This window comes from Oncorhynchus gorbuscha, unplaced genomic scaffold, assembly GCF_021184085.1.
Source record: "Oncorhynchus gorbuscha isolate QuinsamMale2020 ecotype Even-year unplaced genomic scaffold, OgorEven_v1.0 Un_scaffold_1776, whole genome shotgun sequence".
Classification (NCBI taxonomy): Eukaryota; Metazoa; Chordata; class Actinopteri; order Salmoniformes; family Salmonidae; genus Oncorhynchus; species Oncorhynchus gorbuscha.
The window spans coordinates 65,001-81,707 of NW_025746459.1; the positions used below are offsets into that span (position 1 = coordinate 65,001).

A 16,707-nucleotide genomic window follows, 5' to 3' on the forward strand; every position below is an offset into this window, starting at 1 on the left:
ACACAGTAGGATAGCTGAGCTGCCATCTTGTGGCGCTGATTGGTACTGCATACGGATATCTTCAGAGCACACTGGTAACAGCAACACAGACAGTAGGATGGCTGAGCTGCTAGACACACAATTCCAAAATAACAGCCGTAAAGACAGAAAGCAGCATCTTATTGCAGCCAGTCTCTGCTGAAATTCAACACTAACAGCAGGACATCAGACAGTGTGGCTGGCTGGTATACTGGCTAACAGCAGGACTTCAGTGTGGCTGGCTGGTATACTGGCTAACAGCAGGACATCAGACAGTGTGGCTGGCTGGTATACTGGCTAACAGCAGGACATCAGACAGTGTGGCTGGCTGGTATACTGGGCTAACAGCAGGACTTCAGACAGTGTGGCTGGCTGGTATACTGGCTAACAGCAGGACTTCAGACAGTGTGGCTGGCTGGTATACTGGCTAACAGCAGGACATCAGACAGTGTGGCTGACTGGTATACTGGCTAACAGCAGGACTTCAATGTGGCTGGCTGGTATACTGGCTAACAGCAGGACATCAGACAGTGTGGCTGGCTGGTATACTGGCTAACAGCAGGACATCAGTGTGGCTGGCTGGTATACTGGCTAACAGCAGGACTTCAGACAGTGTGGCTGGCTGATATACTGGCTAACAGCAGGACTTCAGACAGTGTGGCTGGCTGGTATACTGGCTAACAGCAGGACATCAGTGTGGCTGGCTGGTATACTGGCTAACAGCAGGACTTCAGACAGTGTGGCTGGCTGGTATACTGGCTAACAGCAGGACATCAGACAGTGTGGCTGGCTGGTATACTGGCTAACAGCAGGACATCAGTGTGGCTGGCTGGTATACTGGCTAACAGCAGGACTTCAGACAGTGTGGCTGGCTGATATACTGGCTAACAGCAGGACTTCAGACAGTGTGGCTGGCTGGTATACTGGCTAACAGCAGGACATCAGTGTGGCTGGCTGGTATACTGGCTAACAGCAGGACTTCAGTGTGGCTGGCTGGTATACTGGCTAACAGCAGGACATCAGACAGTGTGGCTGGCTGGTATACTGGCTAACAGCAGGACATCAGACAGTGTGGCTGGCTGGTATACTGGCTAACAGCAGGACATCAGACAGTGTGGCTGGCTGGTATACTGGCTAACAGCAGGACATCAGTGTGGCTGGCTGGTATACTGGCTAACAGCAGGACATCAGACAGTGTGGCTGGCTGGCATACTGGCTAACAGCAGGACATCAGACAGTGTGGCTGGCTGGTATACTGGCTAACAGCAGGACATCAGACAGTGTGGCTGGCTGGTATACTGGCTAACAGCAGGACATCAGTGTGGCTGGCTGGTATACTGGCTAACAGCAGGACATCAGACAGTGTGGCTGGCTGGTATACTGGCTAACAGCAGGACATCAGTGTGGCTGGCTGGTATACTGGCTAACAGCAGGACATCAGTGTGGCTGGCTGGTATACTGGCTAACAGCAGGACATCAGTGTGGCTGGCTGGTATACTGGCTAACAGCAGGACATCAGTGTGGCTGGCTGGTATACTGGCTAACAGCAGGACATCAGTGTGGCTGGCTGGTATACTGGCTAACAGCAGGACTTCAGACAGTGTGGCTGGCTGGTATACTGGCTAACAGCAGGACATCAGTGTGGCTGGCTGGTATACTGGCTAACAGCAGGACTTCAGTGTGGCTGGCTGGTATACTGGCTAACAGCAGGACTTCAGTGTGGCTGGCTGGTATACTGGCTAACAGCAGGACATCAGACAGTGTGGCTGGCTGGTATACTGGCTAACAGCAGGACATCAGACAGTGTGGCTGGCTGGTATACTGGCTAACAGCAGGACATCAGACAGTGTGGCTGGCTGGTATACTGGCTAACAGCAGGACATCAGTGTGGCTGGCTGGTATACTGGCTAACAGCAGGACATCAGTGTGGCTGGCTGGTATACTGGCTAACAGCAGGACTTCAGTGTGGCTGGCTGGTATACTGGCTAACAGCAGGACATCAGTGTGGCTGGCTGGTATACTGGCTAACAGCAGGACATCAGTGTGGCTGGCTGGTATACTGGCTAACAGCAGGACTTCAGTGTGGCTGGCTGGTATACTGGCTAACAGCAGGACATCAGTGTGGCTGGCTGGTATACTGGCTAACAGCAGGACTTCAGACAGTGTGGCTGGCTGGTATACTGGCTAACAGCAGGACATCAGACAGTGTGGCTGGCTGGTATACTGGCTAACAGCAGGACTTCAGTGTGGCTGGCTGGTATACTGGCTAACAGCAGGACTTCAGTGTGGCTGGCTGGTATACTGGCTAACAGCAGGACATCAGACAGTGTGGCTGGCTGGTATACTGGGCTAACAGCAGGACATCAGTGTGGCTGGCTGGTATACTGGCTAACAGCAGGACATCAGTGTGGCTGGCTGGTATACTGGCTAACAGCAGGACATCAGTGTGGCTGGCTGGTATACTGGCTAACAGCAGGACATCAGACAGTGTGGCTGGCTGGTATACTGGCTAACAGCAGGACATCAGTGTGGCTGGCTGGTATACTGGCTAACTGGGACTTCAGTGTGGCTGGCTGGTATACTGGCTAACAGCAGGACATCAGTGTGGCTGGCTGGTATACTGGCTAACAGCAGGACAGCAGGACATCAGTGTGGCTGGCTGGTATACTGGCTAACAGCAGGACATCAGTGTGGCTGGCTGGTATACTGGCTAACAGCAGGACATCAGTGTGGCTGGCTGGTATACTGGCTAACAGCAGGACATCAGTGTGGCTGGCTGGTATACTGGGCTAACAGCAGGACATCAGTGTGGCTGGCTGGTATACTGGCTAACAGCAGGACATCAGTGTGGCTGGCTGGTATACTGGCTAACAGCAGGACTTCAGTGTGGCTGGCTGGTATACTGGCTAACAGCAGGACATCAGTGTGGCTGGCTGGTATACTGGCTAACAGCAGGACATCAGACAGTGTGGCTGGCTGGTATACTGGCTAACAGCAGGACTTCAGACAATGTGGCTGGCTGGTATACTGGCTAACAGCAGGACATCAGACAGTGTGGCTGGCTGGTATACTGGCTAACAGCAGGACTTCAGACAATGTGGCTGGCTGGTATACTGGCTAACAGCAGGACATCAGTGTGGCTGGCTGGTATACTGGCTAACAGCAGGACATCAGTGTGGCTGGCTGGTATACTGGCTAACAGCAGGACATCAGACAGTGTGGCTGGCTGGTATACTGGCTAACAGCAGGACTTCAGACAATGTGGCTGGCTGGTATACTGGCTAACAGCAGGACATCAGACAGTGTGGCTGGCTGGTATACTGGCTAACAGCAGGACTTCAGACAATGTGGCTGGCTGGTATACTGGCTAACAGCAGGACATCAGACAGTGTGGCTGGCTGGTATACTGGCTAACAGCAGGACTTCAGACAGTGTGGCTGGCTGGTATACTGGCTAACAGCAGGACTTCAGACAATGTGGCTGGCTGGTATACTGGCTAACAGCAGGACATCAGACAGTGTGGCTGGCTGGTATACTGGCTAACAGCAGGACTTCAGTGTGGCTGGCTGGTATACTGGCTAACAGCAGGACTTCAGACAGTGTGGCTGGCTGGTATACTGGCTAACAGCAGGACATCAGACAGTGTGGCTGGCTGGTATACTGGCTAACAGCAGGACATCAGACAGTGTGGCTGGCTGGTATACTGGCTAACAGCAGGACATCAGTGTGGCTGGCTGGTATACTGGCTAACAGCAGGACATCAGTGTGGCTGGCTGGTATACTGGCTAACAGCAGGACATCAGACAGTGTGGCTGGCTGGTATACTGGCTAACAGCAGGACATCAGTGTGGCTGGCTGGTATACTGGCTAACAGCAGGACATCAGTGTGGCTGGCTGGTATACTGGCTAACAGCAGGACATCAGTGTGGCTGGCTGGTATACTGGCTAACAGCAGGACATCAGTGTGGCTGGCTGGTATACTGGCTAACAGCAGGACATCAGTGTGGCTGGCTGGTATACTGGCTAACAGCAGGACATCAGTGTGGCTGGCTGGTATACTGGCTAACAGCAGGACATCAGTGTGGCTGGCTGGTATACTGGCTAACAGCAGGACATCAGTGTGGCTGGCTGGTATACTGGCTAACAGCAGGACATCAGTGTGGCTGGCTGGTATACTGGCTAACAGCAGGACATCAGTGTGGCTGGCTGGTATACTGGCTAACAGCAGGACATCAGTGTGGCTGGCTGGTATACTGGCTAACAGCAGGACATCAGACAGTGTGGCTGGCTGGTATACTGGCTAACAGCAGGACATCAGTGTGGCTGGCTGGTATACTGGCTAACAGCAGGACATCAGTGTGGCTGGCTGGTATACTGGCTAACAGCAGGACATCAGTGTGGCTGGCTGGTATACTGGCTAACAGCAGGACATCAGTGTGGCTGGCTGGTATACTGGCTAACAGCAGGACATCAGTGTGGCTGGCTGGTATACTGGCTAACAGCAGGACTTCAGTGTGGCTGGCTGGTATACTGGCTAACAGCAGGACTTCAGTGTGGCTGGCTGGTATACTGGCTAACAGCAGGACATCAGACAGTGTGGCTGGCTGGTATACTGGCTAACAGCAGGACATCAGTGTGGCTGGCTGGTATACTGGCTAACAGCAGGACTTCAGTGTGGCTGGCTGGTATACTGGCTAACAGCAGGACTTCAGACAGTGTGGCTGGCTGGTATACTGGCTAACAGCAGGACATCAGTGTGGCTGGCTGGTATACTGGCTAACAGCAGGACTTCAGTGTGGCTGGCTGGTATACTGGCTAACAGCAGGACTTCAGTGTGGCTGGCTGGTATACTGGCTAACAGCAGGACTTCAGTGTGGCTGGCTGGTATACTGGCTAACAGCAGGACATCAGTGTGGCTGGCTGGTATACTGGCTAACAGCAGGACTTCAGACAGTGTGGCTGGCTGGTATACTGGCTAACAGCAGGACTTCAGTGTGGCTGGCTGGTATACTGGGCTAACAGCAGGACATCAGTGTGGCTGGCTGGTATACTGGCTAACAGCAGGACATCAGTGTGGCTGGCTGGTATACTGGGCTAACAGCAGGACATCAGTGTGGCTGGCTGGTATACTGGCTAACAGCAGGACATCAGTGTGGCTGGCTGGTATACTGGCTAACAGCAGGACATCAGTGTGGCTGGCTGGTATACTGGCTAACAGCAGGACATCAGACAGTGTGGCTGGCTGGTATACTGGCTAACAGCAGGACATCAGACAGTGTGGCTGGCTGGTATACTGGCTAACAGCAGGACATCAGACAGTGTGGCTGGCTGGTATACTGGCTAACAGCAGGACATCAGTGTGGCTGGCTGGTATACTGGCTAACAGCAGGACATCAGTGTGGCTGGCTGGTATACTGGCTAACAGCAGGACATCAGTGTGGCTGGCTGGTATACTGGCTAACAGCAGGACATCAGTGTGGCTGGCTGGTATACTGGCTAACAGCAGGACATCAGTGTGGCTGGCTGGTATACTGGCTAACAGCAGGACTTCAGTGTGGCTGGCTGGTATACTGGCTAACAGCAGGACATCAGACAGTGTGGCTGGCTGGTATACTGGCTAACAGCAGGACATCAGACAGTGTGGCTGGCTGGTATACTGGCTAACAGCAGGACATCAGTGTGGCTGGCTGGTATACTGGCTAACAGCAGGACTTCAGTGTGGCTGGCTGGTATACTGGCTAACAGCAGGACATCAGTGTGGCTGGCTGGTATACTGGCTAACAGCAGGACATCAGTGTGGCTGGCTGGTATACTGGCTAACAGCAGGACATCAGACAGTGTGGCTGGCTGGTATACTGGCTAACAGCAGGACATCAGACAGTGTGGCTGGCTGGTATACTGGCTAACAGCAGGACTTCAGTGTGGCTGGCTGGTATACTGGCTAACAGCAGGACATCAGTGTGGCTGGCTGGTATACTGGCTAACAGCAGGACTTCAGTGTGGCTGGCTGGTATACTGGCTAACAGCAGGACATCAGACAGTGTGGCTGGCTGGTATACTGGCTAACAGCAGGACTTCAGTGTGGCTGGCTGGTATACTGGCTAACAGCAGGACATCAGTGTGGCTGGCTGGTATACTGGCTAACAGCAGGACTTCAGTGTGGCTGGCTGGTATACTGGCTAACAGCAGGACATCAGACAGTGTGGCTGGCTGGTATACTGGCTAACAGCAGGACATCAGTGTGGCTGGCTGGTATACTGGCTAACAGCAGGACATCAGTGTGGCTGGCTGGTATACTGGGCTAACAGCAGGACATCAGTGTGGCTGGCTGGTATACTGGCTAACAGCAGGACATCAGACAGTGTGGCTGGCTGGTATACTGGCTAACAGCAGGACTTCAGACAGTGTGGCTGGCTGGTATACTGGCTAACAGCAGGACTTCAGACAGTGTGGCTGGCTGGTATACTGGCTAACAGCAGGACATCAGACAGTGTGGCTGGCTGGTATACTGGCTAACAGCAGGACATCAGTGTGGCTGGCTGGTATACTGGCTAACAGCAGGACTTCAGTGTGGCTGGCTGGTATACTGGCTAACAGCAGGACATCAGTGTGGCTGGCTGGTATACTGGCTAACAGCAGGACTTCAGTGTGGCTGGCTGGTATACTGGCTAACAGCAGGACTTCAGACAGTGTGGCTGGCTGGTATACTGGCTAACAGCAGGACATCAGTGTGGCTGGCTGGTATACTGGCTAACAGCAGGACATCAGTGTGGCTGGCTGGTATACTGGCTAACAGCAGGACATCAGTGTGGCTGGCTGGTATACTGGCTAACAGCAGGACATCAGTGTGGCTGGCTGGTATACTGGCTAACAGCAGGACATCAGTGTGGCTGGCTGGTATACTGGCTAACAGCAGGACTTCAGTGTGGCTGGCTGGTATACTGGCTAACAGCAGGACTTCAGTGTGGCTGGCTGGTATACTGGCTAACAGGCAGATGCTATAGAACACATTCATCAAGGATCTCTCTCTCTCAAACACACACACACACACACACACACACACACACACACACACACACACACACACACACACACACACACACACACACACACACACACACACACACACACACACACACACACACAGGTGTTATGTAACAGTCAATCAGCTCTTAGTAAACTGGTGTTATGGACCAGTCATCTCTTAGCTAAAAGGTCAGATAGATGCCAGTAAACTGGTGTTATGGACCAGACAGCTCTTAGTAAACTGGTGTTATGGACCAGACAGCTCTTAGTAAACTGGTGTTATGGACCAGACAGCTCTTAGCTGAGAGGTCAGATAGATGCCTGTAAACTGGTGTTATGGACCAGACAGCTCTTAGCTGAGAGGTCAGATAGATGCCAGTAAACTGGTGTTATGGACCAGACAGCTCTTAGCTGAGAGGTCAGATAGATGCCAGTAAACTGGTGTTATGGACCAGACAGACAGCTCTTAGCCGAGAGGTCAGATAGATGCCTGTAAACTGGTGTTATGGACCAGACAGCTCTTAGCTGAGAGGTCAGATGCGAGGACCAATCGGTCTCCAGTAGTTCACCATATAGGGAATAGGGTGCAATTTGGGACTTATGTGAGGTAGACGGTGTTATGACCAGACAGCTCCATGGGACACCTTTCATCTGTAACACTGGGTGGAGACATGGGATGAGTGTTGCTTGGTGATGCTTGAGGTCTAAATGTCCTATGGTTATAATTGGGCAGATTAAACAGCTCTCAAGAGCCATTACTTCAATGTGAATACATTGGGACTGTTATGCAAGGTTGTCCTGTGGGAAATACACATAGCTATCTAGTACAGCCAGAGGAGGACAGGCCTTCTCTCTTCAGCCTGGTTTCTCTGGAGGTTTCTACCCGGACAGGCCTCCTCTCTTCAGTCTGGTTTCTCAGGAGGTTTCTACCAGGACAGGCCTCCTCTCTTCAGTCTGGTTTCTCGGGAGGTTTCTACCAGGAGAATAGGCCTCCTCCCATCAGTCTGGTTCCTCAGGAGGTTTCTACCAGGACAGGCCTCCTCCTCCCATCAGTCTGGTTTCTCGGGAGGTTTCTACCAGGAGGATAGGCCTCCTCCCATCAGTCTGGTTCCTCAGGAGGTTTCTACCAGGACAGGCCTCCTCCTCCCATCAGTCTGGTTTCTCGGGAGGTTTCTACCAGGAGGATAGGCCTCCTCCCTTCAGTCTGGTTCCTCAGGAGGTTTCTACCAGGACAGGCCTCCTCCTCCCATCAGTCTGGTTTCTCGGGAGGTTTCTACCAGGAGAATAGGCCTCCTCCCATCAGTCTGGTTCCTCAGGAGGTTTCTACCAGGACAGGCCTCCTCTCTTCAGTCTGGTTTCTCGGGAGTTTCCAACCAGGACAGGCCTCCTCTCTTCAGTCTGGTTTCTCGGGAGTTTTCAACCAGGACAGGCCTCCTCTCTTCAGTCTGGTTTCTCGGGAGTTTTCAACCAGGACAGGCCTCCTCTCTTCAGTCTGGTTTCTACCAGGAGGATAGGCCTCCTCCCTTCAGTCTGGTTCCTCTGGAGGTTTCTACCAGGACAGGCCTCCTCCTTCAGTCTGGTTCCTCTGGAGGTTTCTACCAGGACAGGCCTCCTCCTTCAGCCTGGTTTCTCTGGAGGTTTCTACCAGGACAGGCCTCCTCCTTCAGTCTGGTTCCTCTGGAGGTTTCTACCAGGACAGGCCTCCTCCTTCAGCCTGGTTTCTCTGGAGGTTTCTACCAGGACAGGCCTCCTCCTCCCTTCAGTCTGGTCTAGACAGGGTTAGTTATACACTTTGTGACAACTGATATAAAAAGATCTTTATAAATACATTAGATTGATCTCGTTCAACAGCTCTAGATTTATTAGAGGCTAAAGAGAAGCAGCTCGAAGCCCGTTTTACCCTGGCCACAAAACCAGCTGACGAATATATAAAAATGGACCTGTATCATCTTGTCCATATTAATCCTCTCCGACCAAGTGACCACTCATCAAATGTTAAAATAGAACCAGATCAGTCTTTCTCTAAAGCGCTCGCTCCTCATATAGAACATATTGAATATTTAAAATGTCTTCATCAACATGGTTGGCGATATTAACCCTGTCCTCAGTGTCGGGGGGGAGAGAGAGAGAGAGAGAACGTTGAAGGTTATCACGATGAACAGCTGATTCAGTTACCAACTCCTTATATGGACTAGAGGATAATCAACTGCTAATGTCCACATCCTGACTATTCGACCTTGTGTGTCAGTTCTTGGAATTATCCAATCATTGGAGGTTACGGCCGAGATATCGTTTCATCACTTAAAACACATTGTTCTCTGCATACTAATAGGGAACTAATTATTCAGCAGCTCTGACATCATATGAATAATGTAAGCATGAATTCCTTAGTTTTTACCTTTGTTTTCCTATCAAATGGTTTCTACATGTTGGTGTTGCCCTCTAGTGGCGATCGAGTGTATGGCACATCTCTCAAGTCAACTCTATGGATACATCCCACAAATCAAATCAAATCAAATTTTATTTGTCACATACACATGGTTAGCAGATGTTAATGCGAGTGTAGCGAAATGCTTGTGCTTCTAGTTCCGACAATGCAGTGATAACCAACAAGTAATCTAACTAACAATTCAAAAAAAAACTACTGTCTTATACACAGTGTAAGGGGATAAGGAACATGTACATAAGGATATATGAATGAGTGATGGTACAGAGCAGCATACAGTAGATGGTATCGAGTACAGTATATACATATGAGATGAGTGTGTAGACAAAGTAAACAAAGTGGCATAGTTAAAGTGGCTAGTGATACATGTGTTACATAAGGATGCAGTCGATGATGTAGAGTACAGTATATACATATGTATATGAGATGAATAATGTAGGGTAAGTAACATTATATAAGGTAGCATTGTTTAAAGTGGCTAGTGATATATTTACATCATTTCCATCAATTCCCATTATTAAAATGGCTGGAGTTGGGTCAGTGTCAATGACAGTGTGTTGGCAGCAGCCACTCAATGTTAGTGGTGGCCTTGAGATAGAAGCTGTTTTTCAGTCTCTCGGTCCCAGCTTTGATGCACCTGTACTGACCTCGCCTTCTGGATGATAGCGGGGTGAACAGGCAGTGGTTCGGGTGGTTGATGTCCTTGATGATCTTTATGGCCTTCCTGTAACAACGGGTGGTGTAGGTGTCCTGGAGGGCAGGTAGTTTGCCCCCGGTGATGCGTTGTGCAGTCCTCACTACCCTCTGGAGAGCCTTACGGTTGAGGGCGGAGCAGTTGCCGTACCAGGCGGTGATACAGCCCGCCAGGATGCTCTCGATTGTGCATCTGTAGAAGTTTGTGAGTGCTTTTGGTGACAAGCCGAATTTTTTCAGCCTCCTGAGGTTGAATAGGCGCTGCTGCGCCTTCTTCACGACGCTGTCAGTGTGAGTGGACCAATTCAGTTTGTCTGTGATGTGTATGCCGAGGAACTTAAAACTAGCTACCCTCTCCACTACTGTTCCATCGATGTGGATAGGGGGGTGTTCCCTCTGCTGTTTCCTGAAGTCCACAATCATCTCCTTAGTTTTGTTGACGTTGAGTGTGAGGTTATTTTCCTGACACCACACTCCAAGGGCCCTCACCTCCTCCTGTAGGCCGTCTCGTCGTTGTTGGTAATCAAGCCTACCACTGTTGTGTCGTCCGCAAACTTGATGATTGAGTTGGAGGCGTGCGTGGCCACGCAGTCGTGGGTGAACAGGGAGTACAGGAGAGGGCTCAGAACGCACCCTTGTGGGGCCCCCGTGTTGAGGATCAGCGGGGAGGAGATGTTGTTGCCTACCCTCACCACCTGGGGGCGGCCCGTCAGGAAGTCCAGTACCCAGTTGCACAGGGCGGGGTCGAGACCCAGGGTCTCGAGCTTGATGACGAGCTTGGAGGCTACTATGGTGTTGAATGCCGAGCTGTAGTCGATGAACAGCATTCTCACATAGGTATTCCTCTTGTCCAGGTGGGTTAGGGCAGTGTGCAGTGTGGTTGAGATTGCATCGTCTGTGGACCTATTTGGGCGGTAAGCAAATTGGAGTGGGTCTAGGGTGTCAGGTAGGGTGGAGGTGATATGGTCCTTGACTAGTCTCTCAAAGCACTTCATGATGACGGAAGTGAGTGCTACGGGGCGGTAGTCGTTTAGCTCAGTTACCTTAGCTTTCTTGGGAACAGGAACAATGGTGGCCCCCTTGAAGCATGTGGGAACAGCAGACTGGTATAGGGATTGATTGAATATGTCCGTAAACACACCGGCCAGCTGGTCTGCGCATGCTCGGAGGGCGCGGCTGGGGATGCCGTCTGGGCCTGCAGCCTTGCGAGGGTTAACACGTTTAAATGTCTTACTCACCTCGGCTGCAGTGAAGGAGAGACTGCATGTTTCCGTTGCAGGCCGTGTCAGTGGCACTGTATTGTCCTCAAAGCGGGCAAAAAAGTTATTTAGTCTGCCTGGGAGCAAGACATCCTGGTCCGTGACTGGGCTGGATTTCATCTTGTAGTCCGTGATTGACTGTAGACCCTGCCACATGCCTCTTGTGTCTGAGCCATTGAATTGAGATTCCACTTTGTCTCTGTACTGACGCTTAGCTTGTTTGATAGCCTTACGGAGGGAATAGCTGCACTGTTTGTATTCAGTCATGTTGTCAGACACCTTGCCCTGATTAAAAGCAGTGGTTCGCGCTTTCAGTTTCACGCGAATGCTGCCATCAATCCACGGTTTCTGGTTAGGGAATGTTTTTATCGTTGCTATGGGAACGACATCTTCGACGCACGTTCTAATGAACTCGCACACCGAATCAGCGTATTCGTCAATATTCCCATCTGACGCAATACGAAACATGTCCCAGTCCACGTGATGGAAGCAGTCTTGGAGTGTAGAGTCAGCTTGTTCTGACCAGCGTTGGACAGACCTCAGCGTGGGAGCCTCTTGTTTTAATTTCTGTCTGTAGGCAGGGATCAGCAAAATGGAGTCGTGGTCAGCTTTTCCGAAAGGGGGGCGGGGCAGGGCCTTATATGCGTCGCGGAAGTTAGAGTAACAATGATCCAAGGTTTTACCACCCCTGGTTGCGCAATCGATATGCTGATAAAATTTAGGGAGTCTTGTTTTCAGATTGGCTTTGTTAAAATCCCCAGCTACAATGAATGCAGCCTCCGGATAAATGTTTTCCAGTTTGCAAAGAGTTAAATAAAGTTCGTTCAGAGCCATCGATGTGTCTGCTTGGGGGGGGATATATACGGCTGTGATTATAATCGAAGAGAATTCTCTTGGAAGATAATGCGGTCTACATTTGATTGTGAGGAATTCTAAATCAGGTGAACAGAAGGATTTGAGTTCCTGTATGTTTTCTTCATCACACCATGTCCCGTTAGTCATGAGGCATACGCCCCCTCCACTCTTCTTACCAGAGAGATGTTTGTTTCTGTCGGCGCGATGCGTGGAGAAACCCGTTGGCTGCACCGCCCTGGATAGCGTTTTCCCAGTAAGCCATGTCTCCGTAAAGCAAAGAACGTTGCAGTCTCTGATGTCCCTCTGGAATGCCACCCTTGCTCGGATTTCATCAACCTTGTTGTCGAGAGACTGGACATTGGCAAGAAGAATACTGGGAAGTGGTGCGCGATGTGCCCTTTTCCGGAGTCTGACCAGAACACCGCCGCGTTTCCCTCTTTTTCGGAGTCGTTTCCTTGGGTCGCTGCATGCGATCCATTCCGTTGTCCTGTTTGTAAGGCAGAACACAGGATCCGCGTCGCGGAAAACATATTCTTGGTCGTACTGATGGTGAGTTGACGCTGATCTTATATTCAGTAGTTCTTCTCGACTGTATGTAATGAAACCTAAGATGACCTGGGGTACTAATGTAAGAAATAACACGTAAAAAAACACAAAACTGCATAGTTTCCTAGGAACGCGAAGCGAGGCGGCCATCTCAGTCGGCGCCGGAAGCCATACAATGCCATACAAAACACGAGTTGACCCCTAGACTCTGATCTCGGGCCAGTTTGACATTTTACCCACTAATGGTTCAGGTTAGAATCTGGGGGAAGAGGAAGCTGATCCTAGATCTGTCCCGAGGGGGGAAACGTCACCCAGAAGCTATAAAACAAGCTGACCGAAGGCCTTCTGGAATCCAGCAGAGCTTTACTGACTTAATCTGGAGTAACAGCTGGATAGCAGTCCATTGTCCTGGGGGACGGGGGGACAGTATAACAGTCCATTGTCCTGGGGGGACAGTATAGCAGTCCATTGTTGTCCTGGGGGGGACAGTATAGCAGTCCATTGTCCTGGGGGGGACAGTATAGCAGTCCATTGTCCTGGGGGACAGTATAGCAGTCCATTGTCCTGGGGGGGGGCAGTATAACAGTCCATTGTACTGGGGGGGGGGGCAGTATAACAGTCCATTGTACTGGGGGGGGTCAGTATAACAGTCCATTGTACTGGGGGGGACAGTATAGCAGTCCATTGTACTGGGGGGGACAGTATAGCAGTCCATTGTACTGGGGGGGACAGTATAGCAGTCCATTGTACTGGGGGGTCCAGTATAGCAGTCCATTGTACTGGGGGGGGGGGGGCAGTATAGCAGTCCATTGTACTGGGGGGGCAGTATAGCAGTCCATCGTCCTGGGGGGGGGGCAGTATAACAGTCCATCGTCCTGGGGGGGGGACAGTATAGCAGTCCATCGTCCTGGGGGGGACAGTATAGCAGTCCATTGTACTGGGGGGGGACAGTATAGCAGTCCATTGTCCTGGGGGGACAGTATAGCAGTCCATCGTCCTGGGGGGGACAGTATAGCAGTCCATCGTCCTGGGGGGGACAGTATAGCAGTCCATCGTCCTGGGGGGGGGGGGGTACAGTATAGCAGTCCATCGTCCTGGGGGGGACAGTATAGCAGTCCATCGTCCTGGGGGGGACAGTATAGCAGTCCATCGTCCTGGGGGGGACAGTATAGCAGTCCATTGTACTGGGGGGAGGACAGTATAACAGTCCATTGTACTGGGGGGGACAGTATAACAGTCCATTGTACTGGGGGGAGGACAGTATAACAGTCCATTGTCCTGGGGGAGGACAGTATAACAGTCCATTGTCCTGGGGGGGAGGACAGTATAACAGTCCATTGTACTGGGGGGAGGACAGTATAACAGTCCATTGTACTGGGGGGACAGTATAACAGTCCATTGTACTGGGGGGACAGTATAGCAGTCCATTGTACTGGGGGAGGACAGGATAGCAGTCCATTGTACTGGGGGGGACAGTATAACAGTCCATTGTACTGGGGGGGACAGTATAGCAGTCCATTGTACTGGGGGGAGGACAGTATAGCAGTCCATTGTACTGGGGGGGGACAGTATAGCAGTCCATTGTACTGGGGGGGACAGTATAGCAGTCCATCGTCCTGGGGGGGACAGTATAGCAGTCCATTGTACTGGGGGGGCAGTATAGCAGTCCATTGTACTGGGGGGCAGTATAGCAGTCCATTGTACTGGGGGGACAGTATAGCAGTCCATTGTACTGGGGGGGACAGTATAGCAGTCCATTGTACTGGGGGGGACAGTATAGCAGTCCATTGTACTGGGGGGGACAGTATAGCAGTCCATTGTACTGGGGGGGGCAGTATAGCAGTCCATTGTACTGGGGGGGGGACAGTATAGCAGTCCATTGTACTGGGGGGGACAGTATAGCAGTCCATTGTACTGGGGGGGGTATAGCAGTCCATTGTACTGGGGGGGACGGTATAGCAGTCCATTGTACTGGGGGACAGTATAGCAGTCCATTGTACTGGGGGGACGGTATAGCAGTCCATTGTACTGGGGGGGACAGTATAGCAGTCCATTGTACTGGGGGGGGGGGGACTAAATAGTAACAAAACGAAAACATAGACATTTAGAAATACAAAATAATGTTTATAATGTTTAATGTTCAAGGAACGTAGTCGCACGATACAAGACCATCGACTCATAAGGCTCAGAATGGTAGACCATCGATTCATAAGGCTCAGGATGGTAGACCATCGACTCATTAGGCTCAGGATGGTAGACCATCGACTCATTAGGCTCAGAATGGTAGACCATCGACTCATTAGGCTCAGAATGGTAGACCATCGACTCATTAGGCTCAGAATGGTAGACCATCGACTCATTAGGCTCAGAATGGTAGACCATCGACTCATTAGGCTCAGAATGGTAGACCATCGACTCATTAGGCTCAGAATGGTAGACCATCGATTCATAAGGCTCAGAATGGTAGACCATCGACTCATAAGGCTCAGAATGGTAGACCATCGACTCATTAGGCTCAGAATGGTAGACCATCGACTCATTAGGCTCAGAATGGTAGACCATCGACTCATTAGGCTCAGAATGGTAGACCATCGACTCATTAGGCTCAGAATGGTAGACCATCGACTCATTAGGCTCAGAATGGTAGACCATCGACTCATTAGGCTCAAAATGGTAGACCATCGACTCATTAGGCTCAGAATGGTAGACCATCGACTCATAAGGCTCAGAATGGTAGACCATCGACTCATTAGGCTCAGAATGGTAGACCATCGACTCATTAGGCTCAGAATGGTAGACCATCGACTCATTAGGCTCAGAATGGTAGACCATCGACTCATTAGGCTCAGAATGGTAGACCATCGACTCATTAGGCTCAGAATGGTAGACCATCGACTCATTAGGCTCAGAATGGTAGACCATCGACTCATTAGGCTCAGAATGGTAGACCATCGACTCATTAGGCTCAAAATGGTAGACCATCGACTCATTAGGCTCAGAATGGTAGACCATCGACTCATTAGGCTCAGAATGGTAGACCATCGACTCATTAGGCTCAGAATGGTAGACCATCGACTCATTAGGCTCAGAATGGTAGACCATCGATTCATAAGGCTCAGAATGGTAGACCATCGACTCATAAGGCTCAGAATGGTAGACCATCGACTCATTAGGCTCAGAATGGTAGACCATCGACTCATTAGGCTCAGAATGGTAGACCATCGACTCATTAGGCTCAGAATGGTAGACCATCGACTCATTAGGCTCAGAATGGTAGACCATCGACTCATTAGGCTCAAAATGGTAGACCATCGATTCATAAGGCTCAGAATGGTAGACCATCGACTCATAAGGCTCAGAATGGTAGACCATCGACTCATAAGGTCTATAGTCCTCGTCCTACACTCCATATATCTCCATAACGCTATAATATACTGTCTATAGTCCTAGTCCTGCACTCCATATATCTCCATAACGCTATAATATACTGTATATTACCATAGAGACAAGCATGATATGTAACTAATATTATAATATACTGTATATTACCATAGAGACAAGCATGATATGTAACTAATATTATAATATACTGTTTATTACCATAGAGACAAGCATGTAACTAATATTATAATATACTATATATTACCATAGAGACAAGCATGATATGTTACTAACATTATAATACACTGTATATTACCATAGAGACAAGCATAATATACTATATATTACCATAGAGACAAGCATGTAACTAATATTATAATATACTATATATTACCATAGAGACAAGCATGATATGTTACTAACATTATAATACACTGTATATTACCATAGAGACAAGCATAATATACTATATATTACCATAGA

General features: G+C 50.2%; 1 protein-coding gene across 1 annotated transcript; it reads right to left on the reverse strand.

The window, feature by feature from the left end:
* Positions 1-14,976: 14,976 nt before the first annotated feature.
* LOC124024193 (leucine-rich repeat extensin-like protein 3) lies at positions 14,977-16,215 on the reverse strand. The gene has a single exon (XM_046338191.1). The coding sequence runs from the start codon at positions 16,213-16,215 to the stop codon at positions 14,977-14,979; it is 1,239 nt and encodes a 412-aa protein (XP_046194147.1).
* Positions 16,216-16,707: the final 492 nt, after the last annotated feature.

Excerpts from the sequence above, each read along its gene's own strand:
- LOC124024193 (XM_046338191.1), bottom strand. The coding sequence starts at position 16,215 with ATGGTCTACCATTCTGAGCCTTATGAGTCGATGGTCTACCATTCTGAG.